General features: G+C 41.8%; 1 protein-coding gene across 5 annotated transcripts in view; it reads right to left on the bottom strand.

Moving 5' to 3' along the window:
* FNIP1 (folliculin interacting protein 1) overlaps positions 1 to 20,339 on the bottom strand; it is a 116,170-nt gene that overhangs the window by 21,256 nt on the left and 74,575 nt on the right. For 3 of the 5 annotated variants that reach the window (XR_008317305.1, XM_053300763.1, XM_053300766.1), the window contains exons 7-11: positions 14,840 to 14,923; positions 13,870 to 13,941; positions 11,886 to 12,021; positions 10,147 to 10,348; positions 9,289 to 9,374 (exon numbers count right to left, since the gene is read on the bottom strand). Coding sequence is in view for 4 of the 5 variants with exons in the window: in XM_053300763.1 (XP_053156738.1) it covers positions 9,289 to 9,374; positions 10,147 to 10,348; positions 11,886 to 12,021; positions 13,870 to 13,941; positions 14,840 to 14,923 (580 nt within the window). In the remaining variant the exon portion in view is untranslated. Of the gene's footprint in view, positions 1 to 9,288; positions 9,375 to 10,146; positions 10,349 to 11,885; positions 12,022 to 13,869; positions 13,942 to 14,702; positions 14,793 to 14,839; positions 14,924 to 20,339 lie in introns of those variants that run through there. The other 2 variants (XM_053300767.1, XM_053300765.1) reach the window with 2 other exon arrangements.

Below are 20,339 nucleotides of genomic sequence, written 5' to 3' on the forward strand. Positions count from 1 at the left end.
ATGGTGGCAGGAGGCCCACAGAATCAGGTTTCGGGGGGGCCCTCACAGTGGGGTGGGGGCTCGCAGCAAAAGCACCAAAATTACCTACGTGAGCCACTGACCTCACCTCCTGAGGGGGGCTCCCCAGAGGCATCTAGTGGGCCACAGCGTGAAACCGGATGCTGGACCAGATAGGCTTTGGGCCTGATCCAGCAGGGCTGTTCTTATGCCTTGTAACCGAAAGTTCCCCCAAAAGAGCTTAAAACAGAAACCCGAATTTGCGTCATGAACGTCCAGTCAGTTTTTAAAGCCTGAGGTAAAATCAAAACCTCAAAACCATATGAGCCTGCTAGGTTCTGCTTTAGCAAACACAGGCCTGAGTTTGCTGCTGAGTTCGAATAAGGCGGTGGTGGGGGAAGGAAGCCGTTTTGGTTCTAATATGAAGATGTTCAAGCTATTTGTTTTCGTTGAAAGGCTAGCTGAAGTCTTGTGACTTGTTATTTACTATTCTGGTAACCCTGGCTGCATCTGCAACTGATAGTGTTTCCTCAGAGAGAGATCAGATTCCACTGGCTGCTAGCCAGCAGGCATGTGACTGCAGCAAAGGGAACCCTCAATGCCAGACATGTAAGTAATTGCACAGAACACAAGGGTGAGGATGAACTGCCTTTCAGCCAGGCAAATGGGGGGGAAAGGCCTGCTTTTCATTTCTCCCTAGCAGTCTCTCGACATACAAGATGCACATATAGATGTCTCCTTTTAAGGAGCCACAATGTTCTTTGTAATCAGCCATTATTCAAAATCTGAAACAAGCTCCACATTTAACAGAACTGACATCCTCGTTGAGGTCTCTTAACTTCCTTAATTCTATCCACACCAGCATCTTAATGGAGAAAATTCACTTAAGAAGATTCTTTTCATGAGCAGGTTCCAGTAAAGTGAAAACAAGCATAATTTTAGAAATGCTAGTGCAAGTCTGAACTTTGATTATAGAGACTTTTAGCCCCATCCACTCTTAGTAGTACAGCAAATGTGAGCCCATCCCTGATAACACAAGAAAATACCATATAACATTATTATAACAAATAGAACCACCACCCACACACTGTTGCTTGAAAGTAGGGCCATCTGTCTTCCAATGCTCATTAATTACATATAGGACTATGTGGGTCCCTAGTGAGATATTAACACTGTATTCACAACACAGTGGACTTGCACTCTGCAGAGTATATACTGTCAGGAAGTATATTCCTAACAGAAACAAGTTCTGGGTTTATCCCTCTTCATTACATGAGGATGAGAATGTAGCTGAAACAGGACTTGTAATAGTTTGATAACTGAGATAATATCCAAAATTGAGGTTTACCCACAATGGACAAGTTCAAATTAGATTGCTTTTTTTTAAAAGCAAAAGTTATGATTCAAAGCAGAGAGCTGATGGTCTCTCAGTAACCGAATGAGCTTATTAGGCAGTGTGCCTGTTGGGGAGGAACACTGTACACAGTAACACAGATCTCAGAAACTGAATGTGGAAATGTTTCCCTTCACAATGACTGCAGTGAGGGTGATTCACAAGAGAAGGCTTTTTCTTCTTGTGGATTGCTCTTACTGAATTGTGGTACTTTGAGTACACACATATGCGGAAGGTGCTGGATTAAAAATGTAAATGCCCCAGTCTCTAACAAATCTCTAGATTGAGGCCCATGTATTCATGGACGCCCAGGGCTACAGAAAAATACAAGGCTATTGGACCGCACAGCCAAGCACCTTAAAACAGACATCCATCATTTCCCCCCATCATTCTACCAGGACTGGAGAACTGTTCCATGCATTGTGGCAAAGGGAGTTTTAATAAACTTAAGGATATCCTGACAACTAGAACAATAGTGAAAAGCTTCTTTCAGCAAAATGCAACTATTCTGAAATAAGAATTTAAAAATAATTATACCTAATTAGTTTTGTGCTTATCAGAATTTAATTCCCCCCCTTCCCCCCATTTTTATAAATACCCAGTTTGTTTTGGAAGGGAATAAAGCTATCCAAAATGCAAGGATGTGCAAGTGCCCCCCCCCCCCCCCGGCAAGGCACTGTTCTGAAAGAATTGCTGAAAAAAAGCATAGGTGCCTAGCTAAATTAGACTATGAGGTTGTACCCTCCCCGGTTCACTCTGCCACTCACCATAGCACATGAATGGTACCACAGCGAGCATCAGAGCAGGGAGCTAGAAGCCAGGAGTGCGGTGCATTGAGGGATCCCTTCTTAGCCGAGCGCTTTTGCCTGCAGTCCGCATGTGCACAGAAACACACACACCACCCGGAACCTGGGGTTAATGGCACGCTTGAACCCTTAAACCCAGGTTAAAGCCTGGGGTAAATTTCCAGGGGTCGAGGCAGTGCCAGGATCAGGTGCTCATGGCTGGGCTGCTCATGTGAACAACCTCTGAGTCACATTGCACAACTTATTTATTAAGTAAAACTCTCTCAGGGCAATGATGCATTGTGTCTGAAAACTACACATACACACACAGCCAAAGTTTAGGTGGTGTTTTCTTTAGCCCCATTTGCAATGCTCCTCTCTGCATTTCTCTCTCTCCCTGAAATGAAAGCCATGTGGATGTTGTTCAGAGGCATAATCAGCATTAATGCACTCAGCTGGTCCTCAGGAGCTGGAGGGCAATTAAATGCATGTGCAAGGAAAGTCACTTATTTTATAGAGTTCATTGCAGTGTACAAGGCCTCTGCACAAGCTCTTGAATATTAATAGGATTATAGTAGCTTTATAAACAAATGTTTTGTGTAGTTATAACTAATAATAGGTAGGTCTGGAATGAAACACCATTCCATGTATTAATATCAACACTTCCTAGCAGGAAATACCTTAAGAATGGAATTACGATCGAATATGCTGCAATCCTTTAAAAAACAAGTGTTGTACCTAGAAATGTTGGCATGCTAGTCTTTATTGTTGCCTTTTGTGATTGTTATAAAAAAGAAAGAGAACCACGATAAGTATACTAAATAATAAGCATACAAGATGTCAAGTCTGCAGAACTGGTGAACTGACTGACTTTACTCACGGGGCATTCCCCGTAGCTCCGTGTTTGTAGCTCCGTGTTTGTGTGAGTGCATTCATGCCCAGCTAGATAACAGTGCGAGGGACTATGTTCTCCACAAGGGGAAAATGCAGTGATGACGTGTTGGGTCTGCTCTAACCATGCTTGCAACTGGTGTAAGAAATGAGGCATGTCTCACGGCTCCCTCTAAAGTGTGTGGGTGAGTGCGCATGCCCAACACTCTGAGCTCCCCGCTCACTTAATGTTACCAGCTGCAGCTAGCTACTGTCCTTGTTTTCTAAACTCGCTGCAGGGATGAGCCTGCACTTCACAATAAGAATGGTAGGAGGAAGGAGAAGCAGGGCAAAGAAAGTGGCAGGTCTTACTTTCCCTTGCCGATTTCTTTTGCCTTTGCTTGACATCCTTCCTCCTTCCATTCTGATTCTCCTTTTAAGGCTTCTGTAGGCTTGTTTTCAAAGCCCCGGCTCCCCTCCCCTCCCCACTCTGCCTGCTGACTCTGCTTCATGTTGGCTAAGGGTGGTGTAATCGGTGGTGTAATCGGCACTCACTCACTCTCCCCAATATGCACCTTTCTCCCACATCCTCTCCGAAACTTATCCTGGGGAGTTTTTACCATCTCACTCTAACATGTGCAAAGAGCATAATTTGTAGTCTTTCTATCCCTCTGCTTCTCAAGGGCAGAGAAAGAGGGGAAGTAAGTGGGGGGGGGGGTTTCAATATTGGCATCATCACCCTCATTCCAGGCAACAGTAAAAGGGATCCAAGGAAGTGCTGGCTCCATTTGATGTTGCTCTGCGAACAGCACTTATTGAACTAATTCAAAGCTCTTAGAAATCCCAGAAACTCCATTTTTTGCAACAACAAAAAGGTAAAGCAACAAATGAGTACCCAGAATGTTGGGGGCAATATGCTAAATCATTGTAAACCGCTTAGAGAGCTTCGGCTATAGAGCGGTATATAAATGTAAGTGCTACTGCTATTGCTAAAGTTCCAGAGCTTTCATTTTTTAATGTGATGCATTCAACTGAAGTGTTTCATGAGGCATGTGGCAGGGACTACTGGCATGGTAAAAGGGAAGAGGAGTTGAGAAAAAGACCTGCAGGGATGTTGAAAGAAAGTAGAAGAAAGATAAAAAGTTAATCGTGGGTGGGGGAAGGGATAAACTGGAACTAAACTGGGAATAGAGAGGAAGGAGGTAGGCAAAGTTGCTGCATGGGAAAGAAGTGAGTGAATGTAAAAGGACCAGGGAGGAAAGGTGAAAGAAACTGGTGTTGTTTTAAAGTAAGCATGATAGAGAACAAGTTCAAGGTGAACAGAGAAAACAAATGAGAAAGGGGTAGTTAAAGGGGTGGGACCCTGGGGAGAAGCAAGGTAGAAAAGGATGAGTGGAGAGGGGAGTAGGAAAAGTAGGATGAAGAAAGAACTAGCAAGTAAAGAGGGAGCCAGCCAGGAAAGAAAAAAGGGAGGGCACTCAGGCAGCAGTTAAGCAGAGGGGTGTGTGCATGTGCAACGTTGGGATCTTGCAGGCTGGAGTCACTCACTTCCATAAAGGGCTAAAGTTGAATAAAAGATATATATATATTTAACTTGCATCAAAATAACACTTTGCAAATCAGTTGATGGGGATATTTTTTAAAAAGCTGCCTTTCTCTCCTGCCATTGAAATGCGTATTTATTCTTAAATCCTGATAGATAGATAGATAGATAGATAGATAGATAGATAGATAGATAGATAGATAGATAGATTCTAAGCTGATTGCTAATGGATGACTTTTCTTTCTTATGTTTCCAACAAAGGAGTAATGTGGCTAATGACTCCAACAAAGGAGTCATGTGGCTAAAAGTCAACATAAATATGCACGTGTTATGTGCATATGTATTTTCTTATGACACTTATATCCTGCCCTTCCTTCAAGTAGCTTAGTGTGTTGTACATGTGTTTTCTCTCCCTACTTTTATCCTTACAGTAGTCCTGTGAGGTTGGTCAGGATGAGAGAGAGTATCTAGTATCTAGTTTTCCCATTGAGCTTTCTGGCCGACTAAGGAAGGTTTTGAACCCAATTCTTATCCAATATTCTAAGCACTATACCACACTGGCTCTTAACTATGTGGGGTGCAGGAGACAAAGGAAACTGAAATCCTCATTTCAGCTATGAAATAAGTACAAGTAGTTGAGTGGCTAAACATTACTATGAGTGGCTGGCATAAACTAAAAAACCCTCACATACAATAGTGGTTCCTCAGAGGAGCATATGGAATCTTAAAGTAAAGTAAAGTGTGCTGATGAGTCAGTTTGGACTCCTGGCAACCACAGAGCCCTATGGTTTTTCTTTGGTAGAATACAGGAGGGGGTTACCATTGCCTCCTGCATCAGTATGAGATGGTTCCTTTCAGCATTTTCCTATATCTTACATACACTTAAACCTGTGTTCAGTGGGATGAACTCAATAGGTTGTGTTCAGGACTGAATCTATTCCCCATCAGTTAGTTGGGTAAGATATACTTGCAAATGTGAAGTCGAAGAAAGAAAAACTGTAAAATACCATTTTCCTTTCTTTCGTATTTGTGGTGTGAGTTTGTATCTATAGTGGTACACAACATGTGCCACATTAACTTGATACTTCTGTCTAGAACAAAACTCATTCCATACATGGATGGGGGAAGGAGGGATAGAGGGAACACTATCTACAGGCCTTCTACTGAACTGCTGTAATAGAGCTTTTGCATTATAGGCAGCTGAAGCCAACCTAGTTTCTGTTCAGCTGGATCTTGAAAGCTCCAGATGTTTCGGATACTTGGAGCAAATTGTCCTCTACAGGCCTCCTCTAACTTGGGTGGGCCACCACCACATGAAGGCTGTGGACACAGAGGTTATGGGCACAGGCATCAGCAGTGAGTCTTTGTGCTATGTTTTAAATAATACAAGATTCAGTAGCACTTTCCTATTGAATCCTTGAATACTCAGATCTCCCAGTAGCATAGAGGAGACATTGAGATTGTTCTATAATGGCCAAGAGGAGTTCAGTTTGTTGCACAGTGTGTCTGTTCATTATTGCAAAAACGTACAAGGGGGAAATGTGATCATGGTTATTAAAGTCTAATGCAAGCTTTACAACTTAGTTCTGTTCTTGCTGACCAGAAAAATATCTAACAGAAGTGAGTGAGCACACCGGGGTATTTCACCAAATGACCTCTTAATAGGACACACAATCTTCATTGCTACAAGCTGACGTTACCTGTCCCTTGCACAGCACAGAAATAAGTTTGCTCTCCCATTGGATGTAAATTATTCTCACACACTCCTGTTGGATGTAACACTAGTTGGCGGATATTTAAATCCCTGTTTGATTTCAGCATTTGGCTCTTCTGATACAAAGAGGGTGGCAAGGAGAAAGAGCCACTCTCCTGCTTCGCATACGTTTTATGCTGCGCAATTTGCAGCACTAAAACCCCACTTGGCAATCAGAAAAGGGGAATCAACATAGAAAACATTTTGGCAACTGTCGCCTTTCTACACATTAACATGCTTGGTTAAAAAGTAAAATAACCCAAAAAGGTAGTTTCATTTGTATGAAAATATCCTGGATTTCATGAACCTAGTTAGTTGTCTTGTGGGGAGCAATATTTATTGCACAATGGAAACCTGGACCGTCTCTCTCCTTTCTCAACAAATTATGCAACAACATTTTATGTGAATTGCCACATGTTTACAATGGTTCAGGTGTCAATGCAGAGCCAGGATTAAATGCTGGTTCATGATCTCTCCTAGCCTCAGGTTGAACTCTCCTATCTCCCTGTGTACACAAAGGGAGTTAAAACAAGGCAGAATGAGTTGTGATGTTCAAATCAGGAAATCCTGGGTCATTTAAGCCATAGTTCAAACCACTCCCACAAGGATCTTGTGATGAGCCAGGGTCAGAAGTAGAATCCTTCCTCCCCTCTCATATGAAGGGGAGGGGGACTGCATGCACCTGAGGCTAGCGGGCACTGCATGAAACCAAGATTTAGTCCTGGCTCGACAAGGTGGCTGAACTGAGCCAATGTGTTTAAAGGCTTAGTCAAGACATATTTCACTTGTCTAAACTATATAGATCAGCAGTTTGTTTTTTCCTTCCTTCTCAAACGTTCTAACTCCATTTATGCCTATTAACATGTTGGAGGGTAACTTCTCTATCTTTGGATGGACAGAGAAATAAGAACCAACTCGCAATTAGTTATGAAACAGAACCAACACACAATTAGAGATAAAATGAGTACGGCTCCTTCCAGAGACACAAAAGGGGAAGGGATAGTAAGCTTCCTTATTCCATGCCAAACTACTACTGCAGAGCTATCCAAATTAACAGCTGTTTGCATTAGCTGCACATTCCTGGGTGGTAGCTGAACCAATAATATTAATAAATACAATGTGCTACACAAATATGCTCTTCCTCTCCTTCAAACTCTTAATCCTGATTACATCAAGCACTCTGTATTAAGCTCCCTGCAGCATTCTTCATAGTATGTATGCCTGTTGTGTAAATAATTTGGAAAGCAAGGCCTTCTTACGTCTCTAGTTAAGGATGAGCTCCCAAAGTGGGACTTCTGAAAAGTAGTACATAGAGAGATCCCAGCCCAAGGCTCTGTGAGATATTTGTCCTAGATTCTCTGAAGTGGGCAACCTAGTGAAACGGGATTGTGTGAAGGTTTGGAATGGGTATCAACCCTATTTGCAGTGTTTGCTCCTACACCAAATTATAAGGTGTTAAACCACAGTGATGGGCGTCAAGGAGGCTGCCAAGGAAATCTTTGAACAAAGCCATCTCTGCTAGGATGCTGGTCCACAAATAATGGCGTAAGAAAAGCACAAAGTGATAATTGCTACCTCTGCTCAAGTCTCACACTTGCCTGTGCAGGCTTCCACCTGATTATCTGGGCTGTCTGGAAGCAAATATCTCAAGTGGCTCTAGTACTGAACTTTACCCCTATACTGGCCAGATCCTTCTGCCTTTGATCAAGAAAGGATTGGAAATGGAGGCTGGGTTGATGCCTCCTCTGTTCGAAGCCACCTTCATAACACTGAAGCCCACCCAAAACCAAAACGGAGACCACAATCTCAGTTTATTCATCAATCTGGCTGCTAGTTTCCTGAAAGCAAAAGTTAAGAACTTTTCAACCTCTTGTTATAGAGTTTTAAATTTTTGAACAAGAGTAAGCTTCTAAACTATAACTCGTCATTTTTTTTTAAGCAAAATATAATCTATTTTCAACTCCCATGATTTCCAACCTCCCCGCCACCAAATGTAGTGGCTGATGCAAGTTTTACTACTGGAAAGTATGCTAAAACAACTTATTTATACCAATACATCAGCTAAATACAATGAGCATAGCAAATTATGCTAATATAGAAAATTAGACAGTCATTTCTTTTTACAATATATACCTCTGTTCAACCTAACTTTCCAAAAATGTTTAAGGCAGCTCACAAAATTGTTTTATAAACAAATATAAGCAATAGAAGAACAAGAAACAGACTGCATCCTTCAGGTAAAAATGTATTTCTGGTGTGACATTCTGTGCTTAACAGATTTTCTATTGGTGTTCTAGAAAGTATCCTGCCACATACCAATATCCCAAGACTGTCTGTACTTCCACAAAATATGCAGCTACTATAAAGCTGGGCACATAGCCATTGTATACAGGTCATATGAAGGTTTAGATCTCATTGCAATGCAGTTTTATTGAGCATCACAAAGGACTTTAAAATATTCCCTTCACAAAAAATTTCTATAGCACAACCAACTGGAACTGGGAATAGCAAAAAAAGGAACACCAATCCTATAAGCTGTCTGGACCGTGGGTTTAGTCACCCTAAAGCTGCTCTGGCCTCCATCAGTAATTTCTATGTAAATTATGTTTATTGATCTGTATCCATCTATCCTTCAAGGCACATGGAGCAGTCTTCGGTCACAACTACCTGGTAAGCAGGCCAGACTGAGAAGTGACTTGCCACTTAGAGAGCTTCACAGGCAAGCAAGGATTTTAACCTGGATCTTCCACATTTAGGCCAATACTCTAGCCACTACATCATACCTGTTCTCTTATTGCTGTGCAATGTAAAATACCAACATGACCCAGTTGACTGATCAGGGGCTTAAACTGAGAGTTTATTCCAGTCTAGAAACCCTGCAGTTGTTTTCAAGAGGAGCAATCAAACACTTGGCAACAAGGTACAAAAGACTGGAAAATAAACTCACCTGAATTCGTTTAAGGCCTCTACAATCCTGTTATATGCCAAACTCCGTTGGCTGGCATCAGCTGATCGACGACTCATTTTCATAGCCTTGAAAACAATTGTTAAAGAGATAACCAACATCAGGCATGGCAACAGAAAATGAAAAACAAAGTCATGTGCTGTGTTCTATCTAAGGTGTACCCGGACAGGCAAACAGGTTTTTTTGTACCATGATAAACATAGGCATAGTGCCAAGTTAGGTATCACGGTATAGATACAAGAAGCACGTGTATTTGCGTTATCTTCCCTTTGCACAATTTTGCTTGCAAAAGGCTATAAAGAGGTCCAAAGTTTCCCACACTGGCTCCTTCACCATAGGAGCGGATTCAGTGCTTGAACAGGTGACCAATTAATCTGTCTGCATTCAGTAGTAAATACCATTTGCTAGCCCAATTGTTCTGCCTAGCCTAGAATGGTCTATTTTGCCTGGCAACAGATCTCCAAGGCGTCAACAAAATCTCTTTCCTAGGTCTGCTCCCTGAGATCTTTTAACTGGAGATAGCAGAGAATGACCTCTAGGACCTTTGCATGTGACAGCATGTGCTCTATTGCTGAGCTGCGGCTCCTCTCCAAAACCAGTATTCCTGGATCTCTGTGTGCATTTGCTAGATGCTCATTCACAGTTTGGATCATTAGCACCTTTAGCAGAAGAGCCCCAATACTACAAATGATCATAATGAGGTTTTATACAGAAATGCCAGAAATAAATATGAGGATAGAAGGGATAGAATAAAATAAATTAATAGGGCTAAACAATATGACAGCAAATAAAAGGGAAATATTGCTTAGAAGTGATGTAGGTGGCAGCAACAATATTTACCTGCTCTATAGCACTCTTCAGTTTGTTCATATGGCTCTCAAACAGAGGGAAGTGCGAAAAGAAGAACTCATTAAATTTGCTATTTTCTTCTTCATCTTTTGAAAGTGAGAATATCACACCAATCGCTATCTTCTTTTTCCTGACAATTCCTGGGCTTGGGCTAGAGCTGTCATCAGACAAGTTAAAACTTTCTTCCACAGACCTTTAGAGGCCAAAAAAAAAAAGGTTTTGTAATATCTTGCTTGAAAAATGGTTCAAACTATTATGTTTATATCGTTATCTATAAATAGCATGAATACTTTAAAATTTTTTTAAAAAATCAACATCATTGAGAGAAGGCATAACCTCCCTAAATGCCTCCTGGAGGCGGTGATGGGCTGGATGAAGGATAAAAAACTGAGACTGAATCCAGATAAGACGGGAGGTATTTATTGTGCAGGGCTGGAACTTGGGAGACGATTTTGATCTGCCAATTCTGGATAGGGTCACACTTCCCTAGAATGAAAAGTCTGGGGCAGTTTTCTCTCATTTTTTTCATCTGCCTAAACACCGCATCAGCATAAATGCTGCAGGCGCATTAAAATAACATTTTAAAATGTATGTGCTGAAAAATACAGTACAGGTTTTAATAGTTTTTAAGAGTTTTCACATTGTATTAAATTGTAAATTGTTTAATTTGTACTGTTTTTATTGTAAACCGCCCAGAGACATAAGCTTTGGGTAGTATACAAATTTGTCAAACAAACAAACAAACAAATTAAAGTGGTGTACAACATAATATAATAATAACAGTACAGATTAAATGGAGCATCAGCATAATAAAGGAAGCTCCCATTCTCATAAGTAAAAGACCATGATATATAGTATTGCTGATCTTGGACTCTTTTCAGTGAACAAAAACATGATATGTTGGTGGTAAGCTGCATTTTTGAAAGCTGTACTGAGTGTTTTGTCATTGATGGTCTCATTTTTTAAAACCAGGGCTTATTCTCTATAGTGTGGATCTATTACAAGCTTGAAGGATGAACTGCATAACAAAGTCTTCATATGTTGGATAGAATATATAGGGCTTACATAACAGAAAGCCATTGTTTCTTGCTATATGAATGTGGCTTCTAAGACACCCAAGCCTTTGTGTTCCCACATCTCCCCTTACCTCCTCAGCTCCATAGTGGAGCTGTGATCTTCTGATTTGTTTAGAATTGCTAATGTGAAGCCCCTCTGATTTCACATTCTGGTTTGTAAGCCAGAGTTTTTAGTTTCATATAACCCATGGTTTAGATCAGTGGTTCCCAACCAGAATTCCTCAAGGTGTTGATGACCTACAACTCCCATCATTCCCAAGTACAATTTATTGTGGCTGGGGATGATGGGAGTTGTAGTTTAGCAGCATCTGGAGGAATGTGTTCTAGAATTAATTCATGAGCAAATGGGGAGGAAAAAAATCTTACTTTAAATGGTAACATTCATCAGATTAATGTAAAACATGATATCCTGAAATTCAGCACCAAGTTTTTCCCTGGCGACCAAATTTTAAAAAGTCCCACCAAACCATCAGTAAATGTTAGGTTTCGGGTCAAAGATATAAGTTTATTAGGTCGCTGACCAGCAAACATTTACAATAAACCAGTATGTATTTTACAAATAATATAATAAAACCTGGCCACAACCGAAAAATACACAAATGTAATGTCCAACATCAGAAAGCATCTTCCTTGCAGCTGTAGTTAACAACTCACCATCTAGGAAAGACCCCGTTCTCCAAGCTTGTTGTCTGACTACGACGCCAACGCCGTTGGTAACTGCTAGCACAGCTTCTGTTTAGTGAAGAGCCCGGAGAAGGAAATGGAGTAATGAGCAGGCTGCTAAGAGATGCTGTAGCAGAGAGAGAGATAATCAACCAATCAATATTCTGTTGTAAAAAGAAATATTATTTTAGGAGAGGTGTGAACAATGTAGCCTATTAGCTAGAGCAGGCCTGCTCAACTTAGGCCCCTCAAGCTGTTTTTGGGCTACAGCTCCCAGAATCCCCAGCCACAGTGGCTAATAGCCAGGGATTATGGGAGTTATTGGCCAGCATCTGCAGGAGGGCCGAAGTTGAGCAGCCCTGAGTGAGAGCATGAATCTATCTTGGCTTTAACCTCTTGCCCATTCATGAACAGAAATCTGTGAGGAACAGATCCATTCATGCAGCTTGTCAATTTGGTTTATATTTTTGTTCAAGTAGCTTCATGTAAAACTCAGATTATCTTTTTAAACTCAGATTATCTTTTTAAACAGTTTAAACATAATTTGCACCAATATGTGTCTGTGTAAAATGATTTTTCCCTACCTCTCGCTGTTGAAAAATGAGTAGCGTTGTCAACTATGATCACCTAAGGCATGGAGGGAACAACAGAATGCCTGGTTTCACTGCCCTGACAGGTGATCAGATGTTTGGATGTAAGCATGCAGTGTCCCTGTGTACTGGATAAGGGGGTCCCTCCAGAGCATCCATATTTTTTTTGCACATGATTTGCACATGGGTTGTGATGCAAGAGACCATTCTAACTAATAAAGCATGTGCATAAGGAGGCACCGTGGAGATGTGCCAGGAGTGCTTGTACAACTCCCCCACCCACCCTCTCTATGCCCACCTCCCTATGCTGCTGCACAAGAACCCTTAGCATCCAGAGTGTCCCCCGCACTCCAAAGGGCTGTGCAAGATTGTAAACACATCTCTGACCCTGAGCAACTTATTTCCACCCTTGCAGAGCCCTTCCAGAGTGTGGGGAGTGCTTTGGACTCTAAGGGCACTTGAACAACAGTATGCACAGGGGGACTGGAGGAGATGTGCAACCCTCCTTACACACATACTTCATTAAGCATGACCTGCCCTACCTGGGTAGGATAGAGAAAACCCCGGTAGGGCTGGTCATCCGCGGCCTGGGAATTGCTCCCAATACCTCTGCTCTTTCCCTGGGAAGACCTGATCCATGTCCCAGGCTTACAAGTGAGGTACGAGGACAAGTGCGTGCCTACAGCCTCACTCTCTGCTTGTGCAGGTCACCACTGGCTGCTCCCAGGCTGCCAACAGCCATCTTTATGATAAAGCTGAGGGGAAGAAGTGGCCAGACAGCATGGAGCTTTCCCAATGAGAATTCCCCATTGTGGAATACCTGGCAGCCCTGGTTTCCTTGCCCTCCAATCACTGCTGGGTCTGCTGCTGTGCTGCTTGTGTGAGCGGCGGAGCCTTGATTGGGCTTTGGTCATCTGGGAAGGTAGATTACTGCCTTTCCTCCAGTTCTCCCCCCCACCCAGTTTGGTCATGAGAATGACCTCACTAAGTTTCACTCTTACCCCGTATCTCTAAACATCTTCAGTATTACAGACCCAGTTTCAAGTATGTTGTGAATATAAAAGAATTATGAACACTCCTTGGACAAAGTGATACAGAAAACATACTGTTTTCGAAAAACCAGCCGCAACCATACTGCAGATTTGTGGTTACATATTATCCTACTGAATATTTAGAGTGTCTTTTATATCAAAGACATTTATACTTGTGGAGAATATTTCATCTATTATAAATAATATTTTAAACAAAAAATAGTGTTGAAGGATAAGAAACATCTTAGGCACTTTGGTTTTATAGGGCCAGAAATGGCAATAAATAATATTTTGGTTACAAGAAAAAATAAACTGTAAATTCAATTAATGTCCTATTTTTGATAAATACATTACCAGATCTTGCAATTCCGCTGTCTCTGTCTTCATTCAACTCCCTCCCAGGCATGTCCATAGGGTTGCTGTGAACTATGAAGATAAGATCACCAGTTAGGATAGAACATGAAACTTTGGCTTCATAGTGCTCTATAAATTATCCACATAAATCATGCTCATTAGCTGCATTCATTTAGGACTTTGAAAATCACAGCACAGCACGCACACCCATCACCAAGAAAGGCTGCAAAGCTGATCAAGCGAAAAGACTTGCTTGTACAAGTGCTCAGACAGATTTTGCTGAAGCCCACCTCATCGTTTCAAGGCAAATAAAATAATGTAACAAAAAGGATGTTAGCCAGGGAGCAAAAGCACTCAAAGCAAGTTATAAGCAGATACTAAAGAAGAAATTTATAGTGAACAGCTGTACAATGGGTATTCTAAATCCAAATCTCATTCATCCTAGGCTTCTATTGCTTCTTTAACTAAGCATGAAGCTATCTGGATTTGCAGCCAGTCCTTACTAAACAGAAAGGAGAAACCCTAGCCATGTTGTGTCAACAAAGCTAGAATTTCAGACACAGGGTCAAAGGCCTCTTGATCATAATGATTTTTAAATATCATGAAATTTTAACAATGAAATTTCCAGTTCCGTGGTGGGGTGGCAGGGGAATCTAAATCAGCGATGGAAACAAAACGCAGTTCTTGGAGAGCAAAATGGACTGCTTAGTTCAGCTTTATAAGAATAGTAAAAGATTGTATGTTCATAATGGGATTCAGATGAAACCAGCCTCTGACTAGCTTAATGACAAACATGTATTGTCAGGAACTGGCGACCCTGTTCAAATTAGCACCTGGGTTTGAAAAGGACCCATGTACTGTTCCGTGAAGTCTTAACATATCGTAGCCCATTGTATGGCTGATGGTTTTATTTCCAAGACCAATCTACAAAATCCACTCAGCTAGACTATCCACACAGCACATAGCAAACCTGCAAAGAAAGAGGCGCTCCGGATCAGGCGGAGCGGACCTTGTTCAGAGAATGCCCGCCTAGGGCTGCAAAGCTGTGAAAAACCTACATGGCAAAACGTAAAATACATATGAAAGAATGAGGTTAGTAAAGCAGGAAAGATTCTGTGGGAGGGGTAAAAAAAGATATAAGCCAACACAAATGCAGACCCACAAACACAGCAAAAACACACCTTTCCCACTTGTATATAGGAGTTCAAATTTGGACACATTGCCCATGGTTAAAATACAGTCCTGGTCAGTTTGTTATATATAAAAACATACATCCATTTTTTAGAAAACGCATCTTACTTTACAATAAAATAGGAAAATAAACCTTTCCCTTACAGTTCATAGACTACATTTCTTTCTAACCTGTCCCTATGCCGAACCATAAAATCATATTGCATATATAAAATCGCATACAAGTTTGTCTTGTCAGGCACATAAGTAGCTTATCAGTTTTAACTATTTTTAAAAATAGCTCATCAGCATGTAGAACCCTGATTACCTTGATTTACAACTCACTGGGCTCTTTCACACAATCAAAAGCGGGTGGTGTAGGGCTGCTAAGAACTCTTATCCTGTTGAACACAGAAAAGCAGAGCCTCCAAGTTGGCTTTGTGAGCCCCACTCCCAGACAAGCGCCACAGTCACATTTTCCATTGCTGCAACAGGGAGCTGAGGATAAAGTAAGCCTCCAAGCACTGAGGAAGCAGTGTGCTTCATGCTGCCAGGAGAAGAGAAAAACCTGATGCCATCAGCCACCCTCTGATTGACCCCAAGGTGCATAAGCCCTATTCAAGTCATTTTGATCAAAGGAGCATAGTGTGCGCTGTGCAGGGCAGCACATTCAGAGATCGCGGCCCTTGTTGCCGCAACGCTCTATCACAAATATGGCAGGCGGTTGCCAGGAGCTGCTTAAATCTGAAAAATGGAGACACAATCAGCAAGCCACTCTAACAAAACTGGCAGGGGTGTAGCAAGGTTGGAGTGGGCCCAAAGACAAGATTTTAAAATGGGCCCCCCTCACTGAAGCTCAGCTCATGAAGTAAAGAAATCTTAAATGAGGCTGAATAGTGGTAACAAAAAAGCACACACACACACGCACACACACACACACACACACACACACACACACACACACACACACCACTATAGAACATCATCCTAAATTATTTTTTTGAAGGTTTTGTAAATTGTGGATCATGCAAGTCATTTAATGGTACTAGAGAAAGACATGCTGTTCTGGTAGCTCCAGGTCTTAACACTCACATCAATTTTGGAGGATGAATACAACTGAAGGAAGCCCAGGCGGGTGCGTGGCTGGGGGAGTCAGTCTTGTGACTTGCCTCTGGGAGGCCCCCAAGGCAGTGGGCCCCCAGACAACTGTCTCCCCTTGCCCTATTATAGTTACGCCCCTGAAAACTGGGGTAAGAGCAGCGTTTAGGATCTGGATTACCCTGCTGTCAGCGAGCTGGGTTTGAGCGATTCCCACAGGTTCTCACAATCGGAAATCCCCGAGTATGCTGCCTCTTAGCCCTGGTTTCATAATCATGTGAAAGAGCTTATTCTATTGAGATAATTTATTATCTATTTCTAAAATGACTTGGGGAGATGCAGTTCTAAAATCCTGTGACTTGAACCCATGGGACAGGTAAAAAGATTAAGAATTGGGCTCCAGAAGCAGCATGCTACTTTGGTAAACTGGAACCCTATTGACACCTTATGTTCAATGCATGTACTATATGTATACAGTGTACGCATGTACAGATCTGTACACACATACAGTTATCTTATCCGCACATTATGTTCAACGCTTGTACTGAATACTCTTCTTATCTGTATCTTGCATTTGAAGGGGCCTGTACCCAGGTTTACTTTTAAAATGAATTCACATACAGCCATTCACACAAAATCTTGTGCATGTGTACAGACACCTGAATGCACATACAACATAATATGTGAAGAGTTAACCCAATCTGGTCCTCCACCTCCAGCAACCATTGCTTTAGGAATAAAAAGATGGCTGAGTCTTTCCATCATCTTCAGATTTGGAATAATCAGTGTCATAAGCAGTGTGGTACATTCCTTCCCCAATGACCATTTTAGGGGTAGGTGAAAGTTCAGCCTTCTTTTGTCCCCAAAACTGCTGAGGGGAGGCTCAAGCTTAAAGGCAGTTATATTTGAGCACAGCCCTCCACTGACAAATGATCCATTCTCTACAGGGAAAAGGAAGAAAAAATAATCTGCTTCTTTTGCTTCTTGCTGCTAATCTTAACTGTCTTAATATTTTCACTAAAGCAGATGGACACTTGTATTCCATACTGTGTTTGTAATTCTGATCAATTGCATACAGAAGATTCCCCCTCTTTTTTCTTTCTTTCTTTGTGTGTGTGTGTGTGTGTGTGTGTGTGTGTGTGTGTGTGTGTGTGTGGCTTCTATGCAAAGATTAACTTCAGGGAAGAAAGAAGAATATGCCAATGCTTTCTTTTCTTATAGCAAAGTGTGGGAAGGTGATATTTTGGATCATGGCCTTTAGGTTTTAATCATCAGCAGCTACACCAACAGGTATCCTAGAACGTGATTCATCCCAAGAACTTGCAATAGCATGTATTAATTTTAAAATTCAAAAGGCTGGATTGTCATAGATGTTCTTGCCCTTTCTTTTTAGTAATTTTAGTTGTTTTAAAGGAGGGCAAGCATAAAGACAAGCTGTTCCTCCCAAAGTAGGTGGGTTGGGAAAGGTATGCAGTACCTTTGGTTTGTACACAGTATCCTACTAAAGCACACGGTACCTTTCAAAAATCAAGGGTTTGCAAGGAACAATGGGTTACAAGTATTCCTTTTCATTGTAGTTAGTTTCTAGAAATGTTCTGGTTACAGATTAACTTCTTTTTGCTCTGCTTTCTTCTTCCTTTCTTCCACTTTGAAACATGAACTATAAGCACGTACTGATGAGTGGACCATACGTTGGTGCCATTCATTATAGATGCCAGGGGCTATTGTCTTCTCTTTTGAAATATTTATCGCTGGTAGAAGCATACCTCACTGAATCACAGCTGAATATTTACACTTCTTGAAACAGGAAACTAATGAGTTTATGTACACAAACACCAGCAAGTCAGGTAGAGACTGAAACTAGTGACAACTTCCCTCAACTTCCAAAGAAGAAAACAAAAGTAGCTGACTATAACTTAATTCAGTAATAAAAAACTTCCAGTTTAAGATGAGAGTTAAGATGGGCTTACATTTTCACTTGTGCTCTAAAAAGCATGGAGATTCCAAGTTAAGGTTCTTATCTCTAAAGACTTTGTACAGTCTTGTATATCACACTGGCTTTAGAAATGTGGCTTCATTCATCAACATTTGGGGAAGCTGCATCTATTGAATGTCTGCCTGGATACATCTTTCTTTCTTTCTTTCTTTCTTTCTTTATGCGATTTCTATACCGCCCTTCCACAATTGGCTCAGAGCGGTTTACACAGAGAAATAATAAATAAATAAGATGGATCTAAGATGAAAATAAATAAGATACATCCCTCCCAAGCCCTATATCCAGATGGAGGACCAAGACAAAGTGTGGGTGCATGGAGCCACATCTAACCATCTTTTAGTTTCTCAGCCTTCCTCTCCATAAAAAGCCTTTGGGGGACGGCTCCAATGCCCTCTCTACAGCCCTCCCTATTGCACAGCTGCCTCCTGCTCTTCTTCTGGACATCTCCCACTGCTTCAATCCCACTCCTACCTGTCTAACTCCCACCCAACGCCCCCGGGATCCCCAGGATTTTCTGCTAATCCAAGTTCCACTGATCAGGAGGGAGGAAGCGAAGGGAACTCTGCAGCTCTTCCCAGTCCCGGGGGTCATGCAAGGGCATTTTACCAGGCTTGGAGAGCCACAGCCCATGTGGCTGTGGTGCATATTCATGATGTTTGAGTCAAGGATAGGCTCACCATGCCCACTCTAATGCAAATTCATGAGGACATGCAAATGTGGAGACACCCAACCCCACATGTCACATTCACGAGGAGACACCCAACCCCACATGTCACATTCACGAGGGCAGCAGCTACGCCGAAGAGGGCGGGCTTGGAGGGAAGGCTTCAGGATTCATTTTACAAGAATCCATTCCCTCCACCTTATTAAGGAAAAACGCTGGTTCGCCTTCTCAGCAGAGGGCCAGGATTATAAAGAGGCCACTCCTCTTCTCTGCAATTTGGGGGGGGGGGATCTGCATGTATTGTTAATGGCTCTACTCTAAAATCACAAATAGCTTGAACTTGGCTGTGCTCCCAAGGCTTGGACAGGGAAGGAGCTGACTGCCATACTGGTTGTGAACAAAACTTCAAAAGTCCAACTGAACAGACTCTTTTAGCAGTAAAGATGCATTTTTCAGTCTCTTAAAATGCACCTTTGAGGATCAATTGTGAAGTAACCATCAATTGGGTCCCAGAGGGATATACAAAAGGTGTTTTTTTGGCATGCAGTCGAAAGGCTGAAACTATGCAGATGGATTACAGAATCATTTAAATACCACTTCCTCAGCCCAAAAGAACATTGCCAACCCTTTAAACCCCTGTTCAAAAGGAAAAAAATGTTAAACTGTTCTATCTAAGCCAATTTTCAATTGATCTTCACCAAATTTGCAGGGGAAGTGTCTCTTGTCAGCTAGTGAATGTGTGCTGATGCCCAGGCAGATCAGACAAATGGTTTCAAATATATAACCAATAGAATGTTCAGGGTTTATAACGGTGAAATATTGAAACTACTCTCTGTCTTACCTATACTGGCACCACTGTGCCAGTTCTTCTTATACGACTATGCCAGTATAAGAAGATTCTGGTAATGCTCACAGGCACTGGGCGTGGACCTGCTCCTTGGCAGAGTTGGTACTTAGCAAAAGAGTTACCACTGTTAAGCAACACACACACACACACACACACACACACACACACACACACACACTACACTTAGCTTTTTAAAAATCACTTATTTGGTTTGACTTCCCATTGTCATGCATTCCCAGTCATGCTTCATATCACATCAGAAATTGGGGAGGGGAAAAGATCCAGTTTTATGGTGTGAACCAGTGAGGGGAGAGAAAAAGATCCAGTTAATCTGGTGTGAACCAGAGGAGGACATTTAAGTATAAGCAGAGCAGGCCAAGTGGTTTGCTGACAGCATCCTGTGTTATTTTCACAATTAGGTATATGTCAGAAATGTTAACTAGATATTTTTGAAGCTTCTTTACAACTTTGTTGTTTTGGGTTGATAAAATAGCAAGCCACCACTGTAAATCAAACTATGTGGAGTGGTCGTTCCAAACGAGCCCTTTGGGTATAATGCCTCACTGCATGAAACCTCACCATGCCACTAAAAATCATCTGTCCTGTAAGCTTGAGAAAGCACAGTGACAACTGGGGAATCTGTGGGACACAGCCACAATAACTCAGTTCACATCCTCCATCATAATATAATGGCA

The sequence above is a fragment of the Hemicordylus capensis genome, chromosome 2, assembly GCF_027244095.1.
Source record: "Hemicordylus capensis ecotype Gifberg chromosome 2, rHemCap1.1.pri, whole genome shotgun sequence".
NCBI lineage: Eukaryota > Metazoa > Chordata > Lepidosauria > Squamata > Cordylidae > Hemicordylus > Hemicordylus capensis.